Genomic DNA, 27,037 nt, shown 5'->3' with positions numbered 1-27,037 from the left:
TCTCTGTAATCCCATTTTTAGGCTGTTCCCCTATATGAGGCTCCTCATGTAAAATTAGAAACAACTTGAAGCCATATTTTTTACAGCTAGATTTCTAAAGTGAGGCAATTTCAAAAGCTTTTAAATTTAGAATGAAGCCAATAAATGTCTTGACTTCAAAATTGATAAAAGTTTGAGAGCGGCTCTTACTGACTGGTAAATCCTCAAGTTGCCAGTGCTATCATTGCTTGGCACTTCATGGAAAGTGAATTCATTACGTCTCTTTATAGGATCCAGTAGCCACAGTTACTGTTACTGTTACAACAGTAATAGCAGCAACACAACTGGACATTTTTTTTATTTGTTCTTTTTAGATATACATGAGAGTAGAGTGTATTTTGATATATCATATATACAAGGAGTATAATTTCCCATTCTTGTGGTTGTACATGATGAGGAGTTTCACTGGTCATGTATTCATATATGAACAGGAAAGGTACATCCAATTCATTCCACTGTCTTTCCTATTCCCATCCCCTGAGCTTCTATTCTCCCCACCCCCCTTATTACAACTGAACATTTTCTACAGGTGTTGATGGTTTGTAATGCTCCTTAGCATAGGTCATCTCACTGTGTCCCCTAGGGGTAGACAGAGAAGTTCATATTATCCTTACTTTGCTGATCAGAAGACTGAAGCTCACAGCAATGAAGTAACTTTGAAGGTTATCCAGAAAGAAACAGTACTGAGACTAAGAAAGCAGCTCTGTAGAACTCTGACCTCTATACCAGCCTGCACAAAGTACTTATTTTGGGCTTGGGCAGTTTGATTCACTTCCAAGTTCACACATATGGAAAGTGGAGGTGGTAGGATTCTAGAACTTGAGTTCTTAACCACTTCCCCAGTGTTTAGTCACTGAGACAGTTGAAAAATGGGTTTTACACGACTTTGCCATGATTCATTCATTCTGGGATGGATTTGTACTGAGTAAAGATTTAAGAGAGGTCTGAGAAATGAAAGCAATAGTTCCACTAATTTAAGTTACTGTGGATTAAGTTGATGTTCCAAGAGAACACACTGTTGAGATATATCTTGAGAATGGGTACATCCTTACTTCAAGAAATTATAAGAAGCACATTGATCTTGGCAGGAGATCTCATATTTATGAGATCACAGTGCCATTTTAAAAAATCAAGATAAATTATAGATGCTTTCCCAGTGATGTTTGTGGCAGTTGTGTAAGTCTTGAACACTCGTGTCCTATTTGACCTATACCCTTTCCTCTCCTTGCCCTTTAGGAATGTGCAAAGCATAAAGTAAAAGGTATCCTAATGTTGCTAAAGTATTTAGTACAGTATAGTTTTTTTTAAAGAAGAGAGAAATGAAAGTACAAAATGGGTACTAATCTTGCTTTAACAAGTAAGTTAAAATTGCTTATAATGATCTGATTCATTGAATGAGCAAGAACTGACCACATGGCCATATTGTCTTTCAACTACATAGACATTTTTGCCTTGTGCCCAATATAAAATATGATTTGTCATTAGACACATTTGGATTCACAGTGAAGTCTAACAAATTCTGTGTTTTGGTATACAAGCAGGAGGGGATAACTTTGAATTACTGAGAAATTTTCAGTTATAGAATGTTTTCAAAGTGGAATTTTAAAACTTGTGAGCTGAGAATTATTACTCAGATATAAACTCTATTTAGGCTAAGGACTTTGTCTTATTCCCTGCTATAACACAGTGCCTAGCACACAGTAGGCCTTCAAAATACAGAATACATGAGTAAACTTTGGGCAAATCACTTCATATTTTTGAGCCTGAGTTTCCTTACTTATAGACAGAGGTGGTTGGACTATTTTGGTATCTGGCCTTTTCCCCACATATGATCTGTTTTGTAATTCTTTTCTCCCAGTGAACTCCAAGTCCTAAAAGATGCTATCTTTTAAAATTTTAAGTAAATAAAGATTTTTTCCCCTATTTTTGTGTTGAACAAAGACACATCTGACTGTATCCAGTGTCTGATTGGCAGCAGAAAATCAGTATTGATATAATTCCAAACAAAACAAACAGAACACTCTAATTTTCTTTTGCAGCATATTGTGATAAATAAACAATTTTTGAAATGATGAAAATATGGTCTAAGTGATTACCTTCGCAAAATTTCCAATATTTCAATGGATCTTCTTCAAGTCTCCTTTGCCTCTAAAATGGATTTCCATGAATTACAATTTCTGATGTGTAATATGAAGGGTCAGAACCCCATGATCTTTCTAGGAGTTGCCTTCATATGATCCTAAGCTATGGAAACTTGAATTAGACAAACATTGTGTTCTAATAGATATTCTCACTAATTGAGCATGAGAGAGTAGATAATAATATTTTATAGTTAGAATGGAGATCACATACATGCAAACCATGGAAAGAAATTATCTTCATTTGTTTTTAAAATGCTCTTTACAAATTACTGATATCACATTATTTGCACAAGGGGGAAAACTCAGCTTATTTTATAAAGGTAAACTTTATCCAAGGATATAGAATTATATAGTCTGAAGGAATAATAATCATGATTATGTTGATACTGTGATAAAATGCTTTGTAAATCTAATATAATTTTATTCAAAGAAAACAATCCCCATTTTACAAATAAGGAAATGTAAGCAGAGAAATGTCAGGATCTTACTCAAGGCAGAGCTAGGATCTGAACCCCCAGTCAGTCTCCCTGGAAAGTCAGTCTCTTAACCAAGTTTTAAGGCTTGGTTAGCAGGCACATTCTTTCATCCATTAGAAATAAACGGATACAGGCATTGTATTCATATGGAGAAGATTATCAAGTCAGACTCACAGATTGTGAAAAGTGAGGAATTCCAGATCAGGCTATCAAAGCTCATGACAAGCCAAAGACAATATAAGGAAAAGCTATTAGAACAGGAGCCACCAATAAACAAAGGCCTAGGGGCCTTCTAAAAGTCTTCTATCCATAATAACACAGCAAAGATTAAGGGTAAATGTGGCTTCAAAACAAAGGCAACTCAAAAATGCAACTTTTCCAACTAAATAGGATTTCCATGCAGCAGGGATATCCATAATTTCAACCTCTCTTAGTGGTTTCTACCAGTACATAGTTGTTTACAGAACTGGTTTGTCACATGGGAGTCCTACTCTCGAGGGTCCTGGAAGAATGATGATTTGGATGTTTGCTGGAAGCGAAGCTGGAAGCATGAGTCACAAAGAAAGGGGGATTCATATTCAGCCTGAAAGAGGCAAGGATTCCTCCTCTAGTTCATATTGATTCCCCGACTTTTGACCTTGTCAATGTCATGACAAAAAACCAGAGAAGGTGGTTTTTCCAGGGGAGAGTGATTTGAACATTAATCTTGTCCCATCATTAGTTTAACGGGCATTACTTACTTAATGACATTCATTAAATCTGATGTGGCAAGCATTAGCTGGCATAGTACCAAAGCTTTTGCTTTTTTTCCTCAGTACACAGCTGGACTACATTTCCTAGTTCCCTCATAGTTGAAAGTGGCCATGTGACTGTGTTCTGGCCGATGGATGTGGGTAGATCTAAGGTGTGCCTGTCCTGGCTATTAAATATCTCCCACCTGATTATGCTCACTCCTTATAACTTCCCTGTTTGCTTTCCTGATATCACTGTCCTGGGCAAATTTGGAATCTTATGTTTAAGAAAGCAGTGCCTCTGTCAACTGTGTTCCCTCCCCCTGCCTCCCCCATCCCCAGTGCTCTACTCTAGGCTGCTCACTGGACTTGAAACATGGAAAACAAACTATTTTATAAAGCCCCCAAAATTTGGGGGTTTAATTATTTAAGTGCTTGCATTACCTTAGCTAATGCATCTGATTGTACCCTTCTGCTAGGGTTATTGTCACATCTCATTCTATTATTGGAGGGTAGAGTGGGATAAGGTTGGCATCCTTTTCTTTTTGGTATCATATTAGAAGCCAAGTTCATATAATCTAAGGAAACTGGGGGAGTCCGTTATGGGCACTACTGAGGTGCTCATTGTCCAAACTGGAGAGTCATTTGAGGGTAGGAAACTCTACCAGAACTACCCATTCCCTTTGTGCCAAGCCAGGTCACTGGGACCTTCACAGTGTGGCATAAGGTTGACTTATAAGCTCTGGACTTTGTAGGGTCAAATCTTACCTCCAACCTTAATAAAGTATTTAATTATTGTAATTGAATCTCCTTATCTGTAAAGTGGAATTACCTATCTCATAGTTATATTAGTTAATGAATATAAAACAGATGTTTGTAATGCATCTGCCACATATAAGAATTCAGTAAATATTAGCTGTTATCGTCACTACAGACCAACACTAATAGAATTTTTTTCGAGGTTACGGAAGTGTTTTGTATCTGTGTTGCCCAATACAGTAACCACCAGCCACATGTGACTACTGAGCACTCGAAACATGTTTGGGGGACTAAATTTTTAATTATACTTAACTTTCAGAATTTGAACTTAAATTTACATAGCCACACATGGCTAGCGGATGTCATGTTGCACAGCACAACTACAGACAATTTAAGTGCTTCAAAAAAATTTTGTTTCAAGCTGTATAAGTCTGAGTTCAATCACAAAAGGAGAATCACTAATATTCATATTCTCTCTCTCTCTCTGGGATTTATCATAAGGATTTGACTATACAACTGTGGGAGCTGGTTAAGCAATTGTTATAAAACTGTTACTTTCACATCTGATGCTGGAACTTGACATCTATAGGGCAGGCAGTCTGAAAGGGAGGATGAACATAAGATTGGGGAGAGCAAAATCAAGCTGGAAGCCACAAACCTGAGTTGTAGCCCATGTTAGTTCTTGTTGCCTTTGGCCTTGGTGGTAGGGATGTCCCATAGAAGCCAGGCTCTTCATCACAAAATTAAGTACTCACCTGGCCCAGGAGTTGGCACGGCTGAAGGAAGATTCAGGGGAAGGTGGAGCAGTGTAGGCCTGACAGCAACCTCCTATTAACAAGGTCAGGCAGCTGATAATTGTCAATGTGTGTGAACTCCAAAATAGCTGTTGCTCCATATCTGCCCAGATTCCCTATGTAAGTCCTCTTGGGTCTCACATTCACCAGAAACATACAGGAAAGGGAAATCAGGGAAAAGTAGTTAGCCTACCTAATTGAAACATTATAACACCACCACACATACTGGAAAGCTAATGAGCCCAATTTTGTATCTGTTAATTCAAAATAGAAGATGATGCTAACATCTCCCAAGGCTCTATTTAGTTGTTTCAGTTTTACAGCTGACCCAAAGATATTCTAAAGATCCTTTCATCCAGCTAGCCTTATCTTGGAGTGATAAGACTACGAGGTTTTTGTTGTTGTTGTTCGTTTTTGTTTTTGTTTTTTTGGGGTACTGGGGATTGAACTCAGGGGCATTTGACCACTGAGCCACATCCCCAGCCCTATTTTGTATTTTATTTAGAGACAGGGTCTCACTGAGTTGCTCAGTGCCTCGCTTTTGCTGAGGCTGGCTTTGAACTTGAGATTTTCCTGCCTTAACCTCCCAAGCCACTGGGATTACAGGCCTGTGACACCATGCCTGGCTTTTGTTTTTGTTTTGTCATTATTGTTTTGTTTTTAGTTTTTCTTTATATTTTTCTGTGGTTTGGAGTTTTTTGCACATAAGCCTATATTCTGGTTATAATTAGAAAAATATTAATATTATGTTTTACAAGCCAAACAATGACCCTTGCAAGACTGCACATACTACTCAAGGTCACTCTAATAACATCATGATTAATTGTGCCTTCTACTTCCTTCCTTAAAATTTCACCTGGTCTTGACTTTTGTAAGAATTTATGAAACAAGTCAGGGTCATTTGTTCTCCTGAAGCCCTTCTCCTTTCTCATCCCATGTTTCCAAAGTAATCCCTAAAGCAATTTGAAAATCAGAAGCAAAGAATATGAAGAGAAAAGAAACTGAAATGGAACTCTTGAACATAGAAGGGAGAAATTATTTTCAGATGAATAACTGAGAAAATGAGGAATAGGGAAAGTATCACTGTATTAGTTACTGACATAAGCAGTATTTACTGTATATTCTTCTCAGTTCTTTAACAGTAGTACTCAGGAAGTACATAGTCAGTTAGTATGACTAATTTTATCCCTAACTTCCAAATGGAAAACCGAATTGCAGATGGTCTAAGTTGTCCAAGGCCCTAACGGTAAAATGGGGATAACTTATCTCATTTGGTTGTTATATAGACTAAATAAAGTGAACACTTATACAGTGCCTAGTCATAGTAATACTATATAAATTCCTTTTTTGGAGGGGGGTGGTGCAGAAGATTGAACCCAGAGTTGCTTTACCACTAAGTTATATCTACAGTCCTTTTTATATTTTTATTTTGAGACAGGGCCTTGCTAAGCTGCTGAGGCTGGCCTTGAGTTTGTGATCCTCCTCCCTCACCCTCCTGAGTTGCTAAAATTACAGCCCTGCACCGTAGCACCCAGCGTAAAAATTCTTATTAATTAAAAATAATTTGGGACTTTACTCTTGGGGAGGGGCTGTGAACACACACATAAATTTGCATTTTAGTTCAGGGAATTTAGTGATACTCCAAAATGCATCTCATAGACCTTTGCACATAAAGCCCTGAGGGAATCAGGATCAGTTCCAGAAGGTAAAGGACTGAGAGGATGTGAAGTGGTAGTGTGTGAAAGGGGAAGAAGAGCAAGTCAGGACCTGGGGGATCAAGAACACATTTTACTTTCCCATTTTGACCAAAACCCACCTAGAATTGCTGACAATTTGTTCTTTGGGAAGTTCCATCAACTGAGAGTTGAAGTTTTCTTTAGTGATGTCATTATTAATCTTTTAACAAATATATTATGTAAGAGTACTTATTGAGCAGTGTGATGTGAGATAGTTACAGCTCAAGTAAGCATGTTTCAGATGTGCCAAATTAGAAATGTTTTCATTTATTTTTTTGGTTATGTAGCAAAATCTGAAAATGCAGTTTCTGGAAGAGTATCCGTTGCTCAAGCTCTGAGGAGCCAATATAATAACAATTTTTTTTTGCTTTGTTTGGGGTTCCTATGTAAGAGTCTCTAGGCATGGTGGCTTGTTTTTAATTATCTCTCTATGGAATAGCAATTCAATTCAGAGGAAGACTGCCACCAAATTACAAATTTCAGTTGGGTCTAAAATATTCATGCAGGGGGGCCTAGTTGTATCCTTTCTAGATCCACTCTGAGAAGATCAAACCTTTTTTTTCCCCCCATCCAACTTTGGGGCCAATTTGTTGAAAGGAAAGACTCATTAGTATTACTGCACTCAAAGCTTTGTAGACAACCAACCATTTCACATTTGAAGTCTTAACATCTACCACAATGTCAAACAATGGAGAGAAAAATGAAAACAAACACCCAGACATGATCTTGCATGATCTGGATGCAGGTAGTTTATTTGGAAGAGATCTCAGAAATCAGGAGCAAGGGAGCAGGGAAGAGACATTAGAAAAAGAGGAAGAGTCCCTAGCGAGTATATGATCGAAGTCACACTGTAGGCAACAGGAGCTCTCAATTGCTGAATTTTAAATGTTGTTTCAGTATGTATTTGAATGGACATTTTAACACACACTTGTAAGATCTGTTAAGTAATCTCTCTGCTGTGATTGGCAGTCATAACTACTCCACGTTCAGATTGAGTAAGAGTCATCCAAGAAATTTTCTCAAGTCTTCATGAACTCCACAATAGGTCATTTTGTCTCATTATTCTCAGATCCATCCCCATGCTTCCCCTGCTCTGGTTTGTATCACAGAGACCTAACCCCATGCCATATTTTCCACGTCCCATTGCTAATTGGCTTCCAGCTAGGTGTGGCCAATGGGCAGCAATGGCAGGAGATGGGATTGCAGGAGGAAAGGAAGAATTTGGGGCATTTCTCCCCCTGATTGGCATCTCTAATAGTGGGCTGTGCGTCTTCCATGATTCCATCTCACTGGACAGCCCCCTCTGTGGTCACAGCTCATGCTCTGTGGCTTTCCTCTCTGGGATCTAGTAACTTCACCTCCCTCCTTCTTCCTCCATCCCTGGAAGTACCTGACCTCTGTGGATTGCTCCAGCACTTCACCTTTGCACTATTTCCCTGAGTTAAATTCCTGCTCTTGAAGTGCCTATCATAGGTTCCTGGCTTGATCCCGATGATGGAGATTTCTTCTTTTCTTCCTCTTCTTTTTTCACAATGCTAGGGATCAAACCCAGGGTCTCATGCTAGGCAAGTGCTCTACCATGATAGAGATTTCTTAATGATTTCATCAGTTCATCTAAAAATACTTTTGAACAAGACGCTGGACTGGATTCTTGAAGGAAAATAAATAAAGCATCAAGCTTCTTAGTATGTAGTTGGAAAAATAATTTATCCAGTGTGCTATTGTTTGAATTCCTGTGAAAATCTCATGTTGAAATTAGAAGGCTATCATGATGGTATTGAAAAGTGGGATCTTTGAGAGGTGACTAGGTCATGAGGGCTTTGCAATCATGAATAGATAAATGCTGCCATTCTCATGGGAATGGGTTAATATCTCTCTATCTCATGAGCTCACTTACCCTTCTGCCAGGTTATGACACAGCCAGAAGGTTCTCACCAGATGCAACCCCTCAATCTTGGACTTCCCAGCCTCCAGAACTATGAGCCAAATAAATTTTTATTGTTTATAATTGACCCAGCCAGTGGTATTCTGTCATAGTGGCAGAAAATGGGCTAAGACACAGTGTGAATGTTAAATAATATATATCCAATGCCAAGTGACTCCTGTAGTCAATTAATACTTTAAGATATAAAGAGGAGAGAGCCATCTCCATCTTCTTCTGTAGTCAGAGCATGCTTTAGAGGACCAGAAAATTGACATAAAGGGGTCATCTTTTAAAACTTCCAATTTTATAAGACAGGGTGAAAACTTACATGGAAAAGGGACTTTGTGGGTATAATTAAAGTTAAGGACCACAGGGAGATAGGAAATAGGGATGTTATCATGGATTACCTGCGTAGACCCAGTTATCATGTGAGTTTTTTTAAAGTGTGATGAGGAAGTGAATTGGAATTATGGCACATGAGAAGGACTCCCCAACCCTTTCCCATTGTCATTGGCTTTGAAGATGGAGGAATGAGGCAAGAAACATGGGTTGCTTCTAGACTTAGCATGACCCTCAATTTGTCACAGCAAGAAAATGAGAACCTCAGTCCTGTAACTTCAAGGAACTGAATTCTGCCAATAACCCTATTAAGCAGGAAATATATTATTTCCTAAAGTCTCCAGAAAGGAATTTCGCCAGTCATCACCTTGACCTTGACTTCAGGCTAGAAAGATGTGTGCTAGACTTATTACCTGTAGAACTCTGTGATAACAAATTTGTGTTTTAAGCTGCTAAATTTATGGTACTTCATTATAGCAGCAAGAAGAGTCTAATGCACTGAAGTTCTCAATTGGAATTATTTGGCTGGTGTTACCAGCAATGCTATTAAATTCAAGAATGGATCGAGTATGGCAATGATGTGGGGTAATGAGGGCTGAGTTCTTTGGTATATTGAGGCAATGACAGTGGGATATTCACATGGCAGTGCTGAGACCATACTTGGCCACGTGAGAATGGCATTCAGGAGGTGGTGGCAATAACTGAAAAAAAGTGCCAGGGAGGTGAGTTAGGGAAAAGGACACCATGGAAGGAGGTCAGTTTCTTGAGTTTCCAGTTCCTCTGACTGCTTGGCTTCCATTCTAAGCTTATGCTCACCAAACTCCTGCTCATAATTGATGGGCTTTGTCTTAAAAAAAAAAAATCACCAGGGAGAGACATTGAGTAAATTTTATAGATGGATCACAATAATTTTATTTATTGATTTAGACTGATTTCAGTAAATGAATAATGCTTTAACTTTTGCTCTTTATAGGTTTGCAAAGGAAAATCTGAAATTTTTAAATGTTTTTCCTTCCTTTGTTTATGAATCTTTTTAACAATGGAAATGTTTTGTCTCCCAAGAGTGGCATGGAGCTCAAATATATGACTCATTGCAAATGACGACCACCTCTTTATTGTAACAAGTGGGAAGTGAATTGGGAGAGACACAAGAGAAACATAGGCTGATGTTCAGGAAAGTGTAATACCTGTGAGGATGTCTTTATCTTGGACCAGGAGGACTGATACAGCACATCATAATTAGAGATAGAAAAAGTGAATAAATGTTAGTCACCAAGCAATTGGGTCCCCAAAAGCAAGCAAGCAAACAAACAAAACCAAATGGAAAAACTGCCAAAAGAAAAAGTAGGCAGTAACAATTTAACCCATTTTTTTCCTGTCATCCCAGATGTGGAACACATATAAGAACTTACCACTTATGGTAACTTTGAAATAATATTTGACTATTTATTATGCTTACAGAATTGAAAACTTGGGACTTTTTTAAAAATATTTTTTAGCTGTTGCTGGATGTTTATTTTATTTATCTCTTTATATGCAGTGCTAAGAATAAACCTCAGTGCCTCACACATGCTAGGCAAGTGCTCTACCACTGAGCTACCACCCCAGCCCCCAAAACTTGGAACTTAACAGGTTAAAAAATTGAAGCTTTAGCTTACTAGATTCCCTCTCTTCATCAAAGCAGATTGTTGTCTATCCTGTTGGGAGCTGCCAGGAGCCCTGTAAGTTCCAGGCTACATGCCCAGCTCTGCCTGCAATCAAAACCTATGAAATTTACATGTTGATCAAGTTTAAGCTCTTACTTATGAGTCTATGCCTGTCAGACCTGACTACCCAGGGATGGCCGATCAGTTTCATGGGTTTCCCTGGAAAATTGAGTCTCTGCTCTGGCTCTCTTCTTACCCTTGGGTTGCCCATTTCCTCTAATATCTAAGAAAGAGGTAAAACGGAACCCTTTTCCCTGGGAGTACATAGCTTTGGGTCAAAAGATTTGGCAGTAAAGATTGAAATTGTTAGTGCCTATGGTTAGTCATGGAGTGGAATTGTTAAGGAAGCTGTGTTAGGTTCTGTTGCACTTCAGCTTCACTCTACATCCCTATTCTCTGGTACTCCACTATCCCCCAGTACCTTCATCCTGTTCCCTGCCTTTGCCACACTCCTGCCCCACTCGGCTTCACCTACCCAAACTAATAAGTGTCATTCTCAGAGAAGCTCATGATGGTTTTCCCCAGTGCTTTTCCATATTACCCAGTATGGTAGGTCTTTTCTAGATGATCAAAAGAATTCAACCAGTTCAGATTAACTTATACTAACATGTGAATGACTGATTGCCCCCTAGTGCTCCCAAGAATATTTTTTAAATTAACCCTTTAAAGGTTAACTCAGTAGATTCTGATCAATAGAATATAAAAGTAGCATGAGGGATAGGAAAGGCAGCAGAATACAACAGACACTAGTATGGCAGTATGTATAAACGCGGATGTATAACCAATGTGATCCTGCAATCTGCACACGTGGTAAAAATAAGAATTCATACCCCATTTGAATCAAATGTATGATATATGATATGTCAAGATCATTGTAATGTTTTGAGAACCAATAAAAAAATCAATTAAAAAAAAAGAACAGAGATTAAGGAAGAGGTCATTCTAATTACATTAGGGTACTAAGACAACTAACCACTCTGCCCATATTTGCCTTATTGGCTGCAGGGGAAGTGGGGAATTAAGCATCATTCAATCCTGTTTGAAAGCATAATTATGATTTTAATTATCCCTGAAAATAATAAGTACCCTGCCATCATTTCAGGAAAATAGGCTCCCATATGATAGTAGGTATATTTCATTATGCAACTTTAGTTTCCAAACATACTTATTCTTTCCTATTAATTGTATGTCAGAATACCACAAAGAAAATAACAATTCTTTTATAATTAATTTTTTAACAACTTATAGCACCTCACGTGAGTGAAGGTTTGGGGAAATAACACTGTTGTGTATAGCAAAGGGTACTGTAAACTAATTTAAGTTTTCTATAGGGCATTTTGACAACCAAAATTCATGGAATTTCTGAAAGAATGAGCCATGTGTGTATGCAAAAATCCAGCATTATTTGTAAAGAAAAATCGTCCACATCAAAATGCTCATTAAAAAGGAAATCTGTCATAGATAAATGTTAAATCCAATCATTGAAATGCTAAGCATTTATCACAATTTGTGGAAATTTGTTTAATGATATAAAACAATAAATAGTTTTGTGTAATATGATCCTTCTTATTATACATTTAGATATATACATATGTACGTGAATATACATTAATTGTACATATACACATGGAAAATAATATATACTAAAATATTAATGTCATTTATTTCTGGTGGCAAAATTATAGGTGGCTTTTCTTTTCTTTTTCTGTCATTTCTGAAGTTTCTCCAGTAAGCATGTATTATTTTACATAGAGAAAAAAAGAGAATTACTTTTAAGGGACATGAGCATTTTCTCCAAATTAATAACTCAATAGCTCTTGTAGTTTGTACACTGAGAGGTGTCTGATCAGATTGAAATTATATACAAGAGGTGGCAGAATAAGCAGAGCTAACATCTGTGCTAAAAAGAAGCACAGTTCATGGAAGTTTAATTTATGCAGATGTACACATTTACTTCTACACATTTTAATGAATATTAGGCAGTAGCTGAAGTTTTTAGTCATCATTTCTAAGAGATGTCTTTGTAGAGAATTCAAAAGGACTGATCAATGTCAAGAATAATAGTAAATTAACATACTGCCCTCTTTTGGTAGCTATTTACAACTCAGATTCATTGCCACTAAAGATGTTCATCTCCTACAAATTTGTGCATAAAGTAAACTAATTTTAAATCACCTTTTTCCTTGACAGAAAATGCTGATAATTCCAGTTTGTTATCACCATCTGGTAAGACTGTTATTTTATGACTTTGGGGAATTTCAGGAAAATATTATCCCAAAAGTTCTCCACACAGTATGGCATGTTGTCAGTGATAGCAAAATTGTTTTTCTGCAAGTAGCTTAATTAAGTTATGTCATTAAACCTACATCTGGAAAATCAATAGCAAACATAGACAAGAAGACAGCCATATTGATTCTTCCGTATTGCCAAACAAAGCTGGGGAGTACAACACTGACAAATAAATTGTGGGTTTACATCATGGTAGCTGCTTAAGTTCTTCAGTTGTTTTTGGTGTTCTAGTTCACAAATTTTCTGAAGAGTATCAAGAACTTAAACATGCCAAATGTTTTTATATTTGCATGATGAGATATTCTCTTAAACATGCTTCCTCAGTACCCTCATTGAGTATTTCTCAAAAGGCCTCCAAAAGCTTAGCACTTGCTAGAATAGGGAGGCAAATAAATTACAGATAAATTAATAACTAGAACCCATATTGGCAGGAACTAGGAACAGTATCCTATTTCCAGATTGATAGCTGCGATGGAACCTTAGGGATAAAATAGCCCAGCTCCAGTCCTTAGCTGATGAGAGAATGAAGCCCATAGCACCTCAGTAACTTGTCAAAGACCTCACAGCTTCTTGCTCCACATCATACAGAGGCAGCACATGGCTTCTCTGATTTCTTCCTGCTGTACCATATAGACTAGAATGATCTCTCATGATAAAAGATGAGCCAATTCACATTTTATCCTTAGTTGTGTGAAAATGAGCTTCTACTATTATTCATTTAAATGGAATTAATAATAATGACAGTTGTTTCTTGTGCACATACTACATGCCTAGAAGTCTTCAAACATCTTCCCATTCCTCTCAGTGTTGCAGGATAGGAATCATTATTTGTATGTTACAGATGAGGCTCAGCAGGGAAAACTTGCTCATGATCATACATTCTCTGGAACCAGACTATTAGAGTTTGAATTTGGCTACCACCCTCCCACCCCCATTGCCAGCTCTGATTTGGGGCAAGTTCCTTCACCCTTCTATGCCTCAGTTTCCTCCTCTATTAATTAGAAGAACAGTACCTGCTTCATTTTGTGAAAATGAAAGGATACATGTGCCTGGCACAGAGTAAGCCCTTACTAAATTAACTATCATTAGTATGAATTACTAAGTTATGGGGCAAAGATTTGTACCTGGACTGCATGCCACCAAAGCCCAAGCCCTTTTTACCATGCCAATTTGTCCCCTGGTTATTAAGCTTCCAGGGTAGAGTAGGCCAGTGTATTTTTCTTTTAGTAGAATAACTTTCAGCGAACTTGATTATGATGATATTTGCAAAATCTTGTTTGCAGAGAATGAGGAACAGGGCTTTGCGGGTACACACTGGCACTAGTCACAGCCTAGGTTCTGAGTGCCCTGGGGAAGAGCCAGTGTAGCATTGAAGGGCAAAGACAGCTGTGCCCATAAGCCTCTTCTTTGTGTGATATCACCATTCATTAACATTTGGAAGAATGAATAGTCATTAATTAAAAACCAGCTCTGACCAGTTATTTTGTTCTGCCCCAATAGCAAAGAAGTCCATATCTGCACTTTGATTTTATCCCTCAGGAACTGTCTTACTCCTCATGAAATATCCTTGCCAACTTAAAAAAAAAAATAAATGTAGCAAATGACAAAATATGGAAGCAATAATGTGGGACAGACAGGGTGTGTGTGTTTCAGCCAATGCATGAGCAGTCTAAAACAGACAGTCCAGCCAACCATCTTGACACACCCAAAGTTTGTCCATACCAGCTGAAAAATCAGGCTTCAAAAGGCTTCTAAAAGCTTAGCACTTGCTAGAATAGGGAGGCAAATAAATTACAGATAAATTAAAAACTTGATTTAGTTGTAAAATGTTTGTGCTTGTTTTTCCCATGTTTAGGTAGAGGTCAAGCCACTAGATCTTTTTAATATTTAAACATGTAAGATGTGTGTAGTAGGTTGACCTCTTAACCTAAATAGAGTCACTCCACAGGAAATTTATTACTCAATTGATTGTCTTAATAGCAGCCATATTTTAAAATAGCTTCCTGGGAAATTGTGTTAGGTAGTACAATATTGAGTGGTATCAATTTGTCTTTATAATCCTAAATTCACTGTGGGATGCGTTGCCAGGCACCGTTGTAAGCCAATATGTGAGTATATTTCATGATTGTAGTTCAACACATTATTTTAAATGTTTTCTAGAATTCTCTTGGTTGAAAATTTTGAATGTAATATTTCTTTTATTTTGGTGTGTTTCCTAAGATTATTTCCATGATATTCCATAGGTAGTAGCAGGCTTTGTGATCATGGGTCTCAGAGCATGTTTTCTTTTTATATTTATACCTCAGAAGTTCTGATTAATACATAACTGTTTCAAAGTATTTATTTTAAAATTTTCTTTTTCTCTCCTGCAGCTGAATCATCTCTTGTCAGTTTTGTCCCCTACTCCAATGGTACTCCAGGCAAGACTTTGAAAAAATTTAAACATAGATTTAGCCCAACTTGTTAAATTTTTGTTTTAATGATACCTTGTATTGTTTTTCTCCTTGTAACAAAAAGTGGCTGAAACTACAAGCCTCAATGGTAAGATTTTTTCTGGAGCAAGTGAAAACTGATAACTGTTAATATGTATATAAGTATAATGAACATTGTGGCAGATTTCCATCTCTAAATTATTTCTGAATACATTAAATAATTTCAGAAAACCCCAAACCTGACAACCCTTAAGAGTGATCTAAACTTTCTGGTTAAATAATAAAATTATTATGATCACAGAGGGAAGACAGCCCTCCACCACTCTTAACTGCTCTAGAAAAGAAATTTTGAGTACTCCATTTCACTTGCTGTACAACACAATGCCATAAGGTTTTGCATGACAGATGTTTAAATGTGAAAAGCACATCCAGTGATTTCAATATGGTTCAGCATGGATTTGAAGGCACAGAGTGTTCAAAGACAGCCTTTTTACAGATGATTTGATCGATTTTTAAAGAGTATGAAATGGGGGAAAAACTGGCTTCCTCACTGTGCTAGAGAAAAGGACAGAGCTTTGTGCTGTATTCAAGGGAGGTAGGCCGGGCGGCACATTCTGTTCCATCCTCTTTGTGGGTAGATAGCCTTCCATCTTACTGTGGTCTAACCCCAACACTTTTCAGAATCGCTTAGTTAAAATAAAATCTCACCATGTGGTTGGTGGTTAAGGAGCTAATCATAGTTGCAACTTATACTGATCAAAAACTGGTTTAAATTCATATTTGGCCCAATGGGAAGAGCCAAAGGTTATAATTTTTATGTGTAATTACTTTTTACAGTGAAAAGAACATCTTCAATTTAGCTTTGTAGCAGTGTTTGGATCTGTGTGTGTGTGTGTGTGTGTGTGTTAAGTGTGATAATGTGATACCTTTTATTTTTTTCCTTAAAAATTTTCATCCAGAATAATAAATTCTTGAATGCTTTTCATTTAAAGAAATAACAATAGAATAGATTCAAAGTTGGATTTTAGATCAAACACTATCAAAAGAGGTTTTTCCTAAAAGTTAGTTGAATGTACTGTTTAAGAACTCCAAATTTAGGGGCTGGCATTGTGGCTTAGCGGTAGAGTGCTCGCCTAGCATGTGCAAGACCCTGGGTTCGATCCTCAGCACCGCATTAAAAATAAATAAGTGAAATAAAGGTATATATAAAAAAGAACTTCAAATTTAAACTAGACTTAGTTAAAATTACTTTAAAAGACTATACCACCGGAAGAAACATTCAGCCTCCCTACCACTATCTACTAAAGTTGATATCAACATTTGAAATTTCATATCCCTTAGGGAATTTCATTATTGTAAAGGACAAAAACTAAACAACATAAATGAGTTTATTTAAATCTAATAATTATGGGAGTGTTGTTATGTGTTAGATATGTAACTGGCATTCAGGAAACGCATTTTGAAAGAACAGACATTTGTTCAATTAATCTTCAGGAGTGGGAGAATGGATAGTAGTAAGGGGATGGGCAGCAAATGCATACTTTTGCAAAACTAACTTCTGGATTTTAGGAAAAGTAAAATATTTAAGGAATGTTAGAAGAGTCATGTTTGTTAACCATGCCAGTAGTTACACTAATTTTTATTATTTTGTTTCAGATGCTACTTCCAGTGTATTGTCTACATTAAACAAGACAGGTAATATCAAGTTATTACTAAATGTCATAGCATTTCTTCTATGACTTCTTGAGTTTTTCACTTGTGTGGTCTACGGGTTAGTAAAGAGAAGTTTTCCTTTGCTAACTTTCTTGAGCTTTCAACTATTATTATTCCTTTGACTTTGACATTGAACTATAATTCTGTTGTCATCACTCTCAAACTTATGAACTATTATGGCAGTAGCACTTCATTTAAATAACATTTATTATCACAGTGATACATGGTAGCTCATAAAAATGGAAAATATAGAGAAATACAAAGAAGGAGGATAGAAATCATCTTTAATGTTACTTTTCTAAGACTTACTGTTAAAATTTGGTATATTTTCATTTAGTATAATATATGCATGTATTTATATACATATATCTTATGTATATGTCCCTTGCAAAGTACTCATAGTTTATGTAGATTTTTATATCTTGCTCTTCTGACCTAATATTAAATTATAAGTATTTGCCAATATCTCTTGCTTTTAATGACTTGATAACATTCCATTGTATACCATATGTTGAACACTAAAGTTGTTTCTATTTTTTTAATAGAGGTTATTCCAATGAACATCCTGGTGTCAATACTTTTCATTCATCCTTGATTTCTGTAGGATACATTCCAAGGATTGGACATAAAGTATGAATATTTTAAGGCCCTTGACACCCACTGTCCAATTACCTTCCAGAAGGGTTGTGTCCAGCAACATTCCTTGCAGCAGTGGATGAGGTTATATATGTCACTGTACCTTTGTTAGGATTATAGTATATTATTAATTTTTCTCTCAATTACTTAGGTTTTCTTTTCTTTTCTTTCTTTCTTTTTTGGTAGCAGGGGATTGAACCTAGAGGGCACTTACTCACTGAACCATATCCCCAGCCCTGTTTTGTATTTTGTCTAGACACAGGGTCTCACTGAGTTGCCTAGGGCCTCCCTAAATTGCTGAGGTTGGCTTTGATCTCGTGACCCTCCTGCCTCAGCCTCCCAAGCTGCTGGGATTACAGTATACCATTGCACCCAGATTATTTTTCATTCTTGATTATTAATGAGGTTGAATATCAGGGCAAACAAAACAATATATTTAAAGGATTATTAATGATAATGCAGTCTCTGTAATTACTACCAACCATTGCCCATGAGTCACACAGTGAAATGAACTCATCAATAGCACACACACACACACACACACACAAATGAGGTTTTTGAAGTTGTCAATATAACATCATTCATAAGTGTTATCTCCAAGCTTCAAGCTTATTCTTTTATTCAGAATTTCCCCATCTGCACTAGGAGACAGAACTTTGCAAATCTGTGCCCTGAACACAGCCTCTTATAGTTGGCCATCCTGATGGCATGGATTGCTGAACCTGGTTCTCCATTATCTGGCAAATGAACCATGGGCTTTGTCTCCCAACTGTAATGTAATGATATTTTTAAGGTTTGCTTCTTTAGAACATGTTAATATTTGCCTGTGAGTTCCTAACTTTAAACAGTTCTGGTTCTGCTGTGGGCTTGTTGTGTGACTATAGTTGGATGGTTTTGACCTCTCTCAAAATAATTTTATCTATCAGTACAATAGGGATAACTGTTAAAGCAAACAGCAGGATGCTTGACTGTAGACTGCAGTAGCAGTATTTTAGATCCTATGTGTATTGACTCACATTAATTTTGACTCGGAATCACCTACCCTTTACAACCTATCACCCAGAGGTCCTGAGAGTGACTTAATTCCACGTATCTGAAATTCACATTTGTTGGTCTAGCAGCAGTGCCTGGAAACTGGAGTAGAATTACACAAGCAGTGGGGTGTGTAATGGGTGTGATCTAACTGGGTAAACATGGGAATCCAACTCCCAGGCCCACCCCATGCCAATGCTACAATTTCTGTGCAGGTCCCCATTCCACTGCTGAGATGACCAATCATGTCTTAAAAAGATGTCAATGGTGTGATTTTAGTGAAAGCACTTCACTAAAAAATGATATTCATGGCAAAGTGTTTTTTAAAAACAAGCAACAATTGTGCTCTAATATTTAAATTGCTTCTTTGCAGAAAAAACTAAAATCACTATAGTAAAAACCTTCAATGCATCAGGTATGACTTATTATAAATATCAAGACTTTCTTCTTTATAACTAAGGTAAAATTAAACAAATGGCTGGTGTTTATGATCTCTTTTTCTTTTTTTAAAAGTAAAATCTGTTCTTAATGAATAGATGTGTAGGTACTGGGTATCTGAAGTTGTACTAGACATTAAGGGCTGTATAATAATGATCAGGCACAGTGCCCTCTCTCAAGAATCTTCTAGTCTAAGAGGGAGACAGGTCAAAGAAGCAGGTCACAAATGTGAACATGCATGCAGATAAAGGCAATAATTCCACCAGGATTTCTCTTTCTCACTCTCTTTTTTCCCCCTTGGTGTTGGAGATCAAACCCAGGGCTTCTTGCATGCTAAGCATGTACTCTACCACTGAACTACACCCACAACCCCACAAGCATTTCTCATGATTAAGAGACATAGGAGGTAGAAGGACTAGTGGTAATGAGTTTATGAACAGGATGCAATTAATGAAAGAGAGGAGTGAACCTCAAATTCTTTCTAAAGCAAAGCAAGGATATACTTTTAAGTACCTAATACAAGACTAGGCATACAAGATATACTTAACAAAGACTTTTCTTTTCTCTTTCTTTCTTTCTTTTCTTTTTTTTTTTTAAATACAGGGACTTGCTAAGTTCTCTAGGCTAAAAAGGCCTCAAACTCGTCTTCCTCCTGATTCCAGCCATCAGAGTAGCTGGGATTACAGGCATGCACCACTGTGCTCAGTTTAACAAAGCCCTCTGATTGACTTCAGACAGGGGTTGGCAAACTATTGCCAATGGGCCAAATCTGGTTCATTGCCTGTTTTTGTAAAATATGTTATTGGAACACTGCCATGTCCATTCGTTTACATATTTTCTATGGCTACTTTTCTGCTACATAGAATGGTAGAGCTGAGTAGTTGCAACAGAAAACATATAACCCACAAAGCCTAAAATATTTAGTATCTGACCCTTTTCAGACAGTTTTCTCATTCAGGATTTAAGGAGTGACCAGTAAGTAGCTGTAGTGCAGATAATGGGCCTAGAAACAGGAAAGAAAATTCTCGGTATGAAAGAGCAACAAAAAGACCCACATCACTGGAAATGGAGATGCAGGTAGAGATGGTAGAATGAAAAGTATAGCAAGAATGGATCAATGCTTTAAAGAAAGCATTACTACCCACCATCTATATATTCTATAACATTTGCAGTGTATGTATGTTATAGTGAGCTATAAGTAACTATATTTAAAGTGAAATCTTCCTCTTCTGGTGTGGGTAACATTGCTATGGAAGAATATAGAAATCTTTATCTAACTTTGGGCACCTAAATTCAGTTTGTTCACAGAATCAAAACTCTTAGCTGAAGCATGATGCCCGTACACCAATAAATCATTCTGACCGAAACCAGATCACTCGCACTAAGTCAAATTATAGTTTTAATAGTTTTCTATTTCTATTTCAAATAATAAGTTTTGTAGTTTTTTCATAGGACAAACATGTAATGAAAATTAACTAGCAATTGGCATTGCATACATAATTCTGACCATACAGAACCTAGCAAAGAGACTGAAAGATTCCTTAATATAACCCTCTTTTCCCCTTGGCAATTTGCTTAGTACATTGTCAGCATTTGCCCCTCCCATTTACTATGGATTTCTTATGCTTCACCAAAAGATGCAATTAGTGAAGGAAAGACTCTTAGAGAAGTAAACCTTGAGCTCTTTTCAAACAAAGAGATGTACTTCTCCTTTCACTAAAGGAGAAAGTGTTTCTCAGATACATCTGTTTGGAGTTTTTGTTCTAACATGGTTCATTTCTTCTCCCATTCTTCTCCCATTCTGCCTCCTTGGTATGCTCGTGTGATCTGAAGTCCTGATTAGCACTAAAACGTTTTATATACTGGCCAGTATCGACCTCTAGATTGTAAGCTCCTTGAGGGCAGGGTCTATATCTGAACCTCCCCAAACCTGTAGAATATGGTAGGTGCACAGCAAATACATTTTGAATTTTGTAGTTTTTGCTCATGAAACAATATCATGACATTAATGTTATTTCATACATACATTTGCATAGAGAGCTAGGACTAACATTAGAGTATTTGGGGACTCTCCAATCCAGGAAGGGAAAGACAATCTTTGAGGCCTATTCCATTTATGGTCTCTATACTTGATTTGTTACCTGGTGCTCTGTTTTATATTGGACAAGCAAAAGGTTAATTGTGAATGAAACAAAAAAATTTTAGGAAGGAGTTGAAGGTCAGACACTGACATACTATAGAATAGTAAAGAGTCAAGTTCCATAGCTGACCAACTAAATGAAGACTCTCATTCCTTTAGTCTCTGTGAAATTCATCCAGCCAGTTTTATCCAGTTTCTTAATATTTTTGGTCCACATTTGCCTACGTTTGTGAATATTCTTGACAATGTAGTATATAATTGCAGGTGTTGATGTGCTTAACCAGCTAGGTTGTTGTTTTTTTGCAGGAGTCAAATCCCAGAGAAATATCTGCAATTTGTCATCTATTTGCAATGATTCAGGTTAGTTCTTGTGTACATTATACATTACCAGATAAATTTGTTCCATAGAGAAAAATGATTTGATTTGGTTTTTTCCTGTTGTGTATGTGTGTGCCTCTCTGAGATGTCTGTTTTTATACCACCTGGTTACCAAAAGTCCCTAATAAAACAAAAGTGAATTTTAGATCTGGCTGGAATTATCTTCCCATTGTTTAGTGAAAGGATGAATTAACTTCCTTAATATGAGACATAAAGTGCTACAACAAATATTTTTCACTGTAGCTTTAAATTCATAACTAATACTCTCAGTGTTAATTCATGAATAATAATGAGATTATTACTAATTAGTGAAAGTCACTTTTTGTATATAAATCCCTCAAGCTTTCCTGTAGGACCTTAAATAATATAGCTTAGAAACAGGATGTTGTCCTTTGCTAAGAATAAAACAAACCTGACTGCTAGAATGTTGAAACCTCATATACAACTAATTCAACTAAACGCTAATTCCAGTTGTGTCCATATTGTGTTTTGCCATCTCTAACCAAGACTGTCCACTATTTTTTAAAGTTAAGATGGAAATCTCTTGAGAACAAGCTATTTTAAAATAGGAATATTTTTCTTTCTGCCACGGGCCAGAGGAATGAAATAACCACTTTTCTCACATTGATTTGGCTCTCTGGGCTCCCCATGTTATGAAAACCAATGAAAGCAAAAGTGAAAAACAGAAAACAGAAAAATATGATGTGGCATGTCAGAAAGGGTTAGGAGATCATGGGAAGAGAGAAGAAAATGGTAACAAGGTATTTTATGATATTAAAATCTTGGTATGTCTCCAGTAATAAACAATCATAGGTTTTCCCCCTTTTATTCTGTTCCTTTGAATAGTTTTAGAATTTGTTTGAAAAACATAGATAACAATTTCAAGTAAAATAACTTAAGGTTGGATAAATTAGAGAACGTGAAAAAGTAGAAACACTTTCTATTGTGTGAATATGAGATTTGCTCATCTGAGCTATCTGCTGATATTATGCTCTGGGTGGAATATAAAAAGGAAATATTAGGTGATTTTGATGAAAGGAATGAATTATAGGATACATTATATAATAAATAATTATATGTATGTATACACACACACATATTGCATCTCTTTTCTTCCTCCTTTTCTCCCTCCTTTTTTACTCTTCTCTTTACTGAATTCCCCATAAAGTCATTATTTTTGTGCCTCATCCATGTTTTAGGCTGGTGACTAATGTCTAGTTCCGTGTTGTGTCTACATATTTGATAACTGTTTGAAAATTGAACTTGTAGTCAAAAAAGAAAAACCTGGTCATCTTGAATAACAGATGCCAGAAAGCTGGTTGGTGTAATGTTTTCCCCAATTAAGTGACTGAATTGACCATTTGTTTCAGTGTCTGGTGAAAACAACCTCATCAGAGAACCAACTCTTCTGGCACCAGAAATACCATGATATCCTGCCAGAAACTAGAAACCTTTGCTTTTTGCAGGTTTCCAATGTAGGTCCATTAAAGGAAGTGGAGGCTGGTGAAGAAGTTGAGAGATGACCAGGAAGAGTCAGACTAAGGGTCAAATGTGATGGCTTCTTGGTTGCCCTGTGCAAACCAGAACTACTGTGCTCCCAGCACATTTATGAAATTCACCATGCACTCAAGAATGTGAGGGAGAGAAATTGTGGATTTCAGTGTTCACAGACATACAGAATCTAAATATGCTTTTAAAAGCTAAAGGTTTTTAAATATTTTTAAATGAATAAGTAATGCTATGCAGATATCAAGTATATTTACTTTTAATAATTATATACTGCATTAATTGAAATTTCAGTATCAATATTCAAAAATTGAAGTTCTCAGTAGAAATAGGTCATGTTAATCACTGCTTATGTGGCTTTTTCAGCCATTTTTAAGTGGAAGTAGACCATAGGATACATGGCCATGGGAATCAGTTGTAGTACCTTGAGTTGAGGAGGCGTTCAACTCTGACTCAGGGGTTGGCAAATTACTGCCTAGAGTCCAAATATGGCCAGCCACCTGTTTTTGTAGATCAAGTTTTATTGGCCTACATCCATTTTTTGTGGTTGCTTTCATGATCAGTGGCAGAATTACAACAGAGAACATAAAACCTCAAGTATTTACTAACTGATTGGTCACCAAAAACATTGGCCAAACTCTACTTTGGTGTATATGACATCCTTGCCCCATTGCTCAAAAGGCCAGGTTTGGGTTCCTGTGATGAAATGCATACTTTGCTGTTTAAGAGTCTCCATTTTATTTATTTCCAGATAGAGCCCCCTAGGTGTACCCTACAGGAAATAGGTTGACTGAAATTGAATTTAATATTTCCCAAAGTCAGCATTTTAAGAACAAGGTTTTCTGGCAAATCTGAAGAGAAAGCAAAAATGAGTTGTTCAACTGAAGGAAGAATTTTCCTGCACACTATTCAGGTTTCAAAGCAAAATCTCAGTTGTGTTTCTGGGAAAGATATTGCATTTGGTAGTTGTATTTTAAAAACAAAAACTAAATTGAAAAACTGATGAACAATAAGTAGACTTCCATAAGGCTGCTTAGCTGCTCCTTTCCCCCTCCCTCCTTTATTTATGTAACTGTAACTATAACTTTAAAAGACATTTTTGTTTTAAGTTAACATCAAAGTCACAGTTCCCCTAGATTTTGTTGGGGTTTTTTTCTTTTTGTTTTTGTTGTTTATTTATTTTTTCAGTATTAGGGATTAAACTCAGGGCCTCACACGTGCTAGGCAAGTGTTATACTACTGATGTATACCCCTTTTTATTTTATTTTGGGACAGAGTCTCACTAAGTTGTCTAGAGTGGCCTCAAATTTGTGATCCTTCTGCCTCTGTCTCCAGAGTTGCTGGGATTATAGCCACCACACCTTGTTCTCCCACTTACCTCTAAAGGAAACAAAGTTTTGTTTTTTTTTTTTTAAAAAAAGCAGATTGGGATATAAATTTCTTCATAAGGAGACAAGTTCCTCTCTTTCTGAATTCCCACATAAAATTTATAGTTCATATTTTCTAAAAATTATGTTGACTATCATTGAATAGCTTATTGATAGGCAAGAGAGTAAATGGGAGTAAAAACAAAACTGTTTATAAAGGAATTTGCTAATCTTTTCATGTGTTGTATTAATCCTCAAATTGTAAGGATACAAGTCTCAAATTTCTTTTTGAAAATTTATTTTTAGTGTTTTTTAGAGGTGAGATAATGTTTCAATATGATGAAGAACACAACATTACCCAGGTAGGTTTTAAAGGTTTTTTTCTTATTGTACTCTTAAAATGTGAATTTGCATGTATTTAAAGATTTGTTGAAGGTTCAGATTATTTATCCTATTTGCATATTTACTTTTATGCCAAGTTTAAATAAAATATGTATTATTGAATCCCTAGCTTTATGGTAAGGACTTGAATCCATAATCATAGTATCTTGTTAATAATTATAGTTTAGTTTTCACTAGGTTTGCTGCTAAATAAGAATGTTAATATGATGCAATTTCATTACCAGTTTAAAATTTAAAATTATCTTAAAACCTCTTAGCAACAAGAAATATCTATATTGAGTCTAGGAATAATCTTCCGTATCTAATTGTGTTCCCCATATGGGGAGTTCAGTTACAATGGTATCAACCTTCCCATAACCTATATTGGTTCAGAGAATCCCAGACAAACATGTTATTCATTTGGTGAATATTCCCTGGGCACCAACTATATGCTAGGCCACGAACTAGGTGCTAAAAATGCAGTAGTGGCTGCTATCGAGTTTCCCTTTATACATTGGGGTCTTGTTACTTAAATCTGGGGCTGTCATGAAGAGAGCTTTACTAGTGTTCTTTTGAGGGAACCCTTGAATTGAAAAAAGACAGAAAATAGCACATAAGAGCTGCTGACTCAGGATTTCTTTTAAGAAAACATAAACCAGAAACTGGCTTAGCCAGTTAATATTGATTAACTTTTGAGTACCACTCCCTCCACCCTTTCTATGTAACAACAATTTGGGAGCTAGGGATATAGCTCAGTTGGTAGAGTTCTTGCCTTGCATGCACAAGGCCCTGCGTTCTAATCCCCCCCAACACACACATACACACACACACACACACATACACACACAAATTAGTTGAATCTATGTAACAGCAATTTGATCATCTGATGGACAATATTCCATGGATTAGGATTCGGTCTTTGGGGTGTAATTCTTTGAGTGTCTAACAAAAGTGCAAAACAACTTCTTGTTAGAGTATATAACAAACAAAAACAAAATAAGTGATATTCATTTTATTCTTAATTTTTTGCTTCCAACAGAATCAAGATATAACTAATGGCACCTACTCTGGAGTGCTGTCTCTAAGTGAATTGAAGTGAGTACTCTACTGTTTGATTGAAAATTTCAGACATCAACTGTGGAAAGATACTTGATGAGCTGTTTTTGCTTTGGAAACCAAGAATGGGAAGAGACAGACCCAAAGGATATAGAGTTAATTTGTTCTTGCTTACTAACCAAACTAACCAAAGTCAGCTATCATCAACTATTATCCCCATGAGGTTGTTCTCTCTGATGCTGTGAAATTACACAACAATTTCATTTGAGTTATTTGCATTTTAATATGATTTGGTATCCAGCATGATTCAAAGGGTTCCAGATAGGACTCCATGTATACCGTTTGTTTATGTTTTTCATGAAGCCTCAGTGATTCAAAAGTCAGAGAAAGATTTTTGTTAAGTAGACCTCGGCTTACAAGGACAAGAACAATGAGAAATGCATTATAAATAGCTGCCCCCAGTTAGAGCAGAGTTTGAAAATGTCAGCCAACAAGATGGCCTAGGACATAAATAGTCTTACTCTGTCACAGAGAGACACAACTTCATGAAGGGGGCATATACAGAGTACCAAAAGACATCCCAAGGATCAGACAGTAGAGCAGGAGGAGCAGTTAGGTGTGCTGGAGGGCCCTTGGAAACTCCCAGGAAGGAGGTGATCTCTGAGCACAATCAGAGGAGTGAGTGGCTCCTGCCAGTTTGAGGAGCTAGCTGACTATTTCAGTGGTCCTTCTCTTCTTCCTTTCAGACCTTGCCTGGAGCTATCTAGAACTATTGCCCATTCCTTGGAGCAGGTTTCTCCCCCTCAGCAGTATTGGCATTGGCACCGGCACTATTAAGCTTGAGGATTCTTTGTTTTGGGGGCCTGTCTTATGCATTGTAGGACATTTAACAGTATCCATGGAGTAACACCCTCCCAGCCAGCGCAACAACCCAAAATGTCTCCAGACATTGCCAAATGTCCTCCCACTCCCACTGAAAATCCTTGCCTTAGGGCGAATTCTTTAATTAGATTTCTTTCATCCT

At 36.7% G+C, this 27,037-nt stretch overlaps 1 protein-coding gene across 5 annotated transcripts in view; it reads left to right on the top strand.

Moving 5' to 3' along the window:
- The window catches only part of Adgrg2 (adhesion G protein-coupled receptor G2), a 64,311-nt gene that overhangs the window by 8,847 nt on the left and 28,427 nt on the right, over positions 1 to 27,037 (top strand). Inside the window, exons 2-9 of one of the 5 annotated variants that reach the window (XM_048796324.1) lie at positions 12,836 to 12,871; positions 15,307 to 15,345; positions 15,452 to 15,475; positions 17,023 to 17,061; positions 19,121 to 19,162; positions 21,632 to 21,685; positions 24,883 to 24,938; positions 25,997 to 26,052. In XM_048796324.1, coding sequence (XP_048652281.1) covers positions 12,836 to 12,871; positions 15,307 to 15,345; positions 15,452 to 15,475; positions 17,023 to 17,061; positions 19,121 to 19,162; positions 21,632 to 21,685; positions 24,883 to 24,938; positions 25,997 to 26,052 — 346 coding nt within the window. Of the gene's footprint in view, positions 1 to 12,835; positions 12,872 to 15,306; positions 15,355 to 15,451; positions 15,476 to 17,022; positions 17,062 to 19,120; positions 19,163 to 21,631; positions 21,686 to 24,882; positions 24,939 to 25,996; positions 26,053 to 27,037 lie in introns of all 5 variants that reach the window. The other 4 variants (XM_048796323.1, XM_048796326.1, XM_048796325.1 and 1 more) reach the window with 4 other exon arrangements.

Source organism: Marmota marmota, unplaced genomic scaffold (assembly GCF_001458135.2).
Source record: "Marmota marmota marmota unplaced genomic scaffold, marMar, whole genome shotgun sequence".
NCBI classification, from domain to species: Eukaryota; Metazoa; Chordata; class Mammalia; order Rodentia; family Sciuridae; genus Marmota; species Marmota marmota.
The sequence above is the reverse complement of the archived record's forward strand: the minus strand, read 5'-3'. Positions and strand labels throughout refer to the sequence as shown.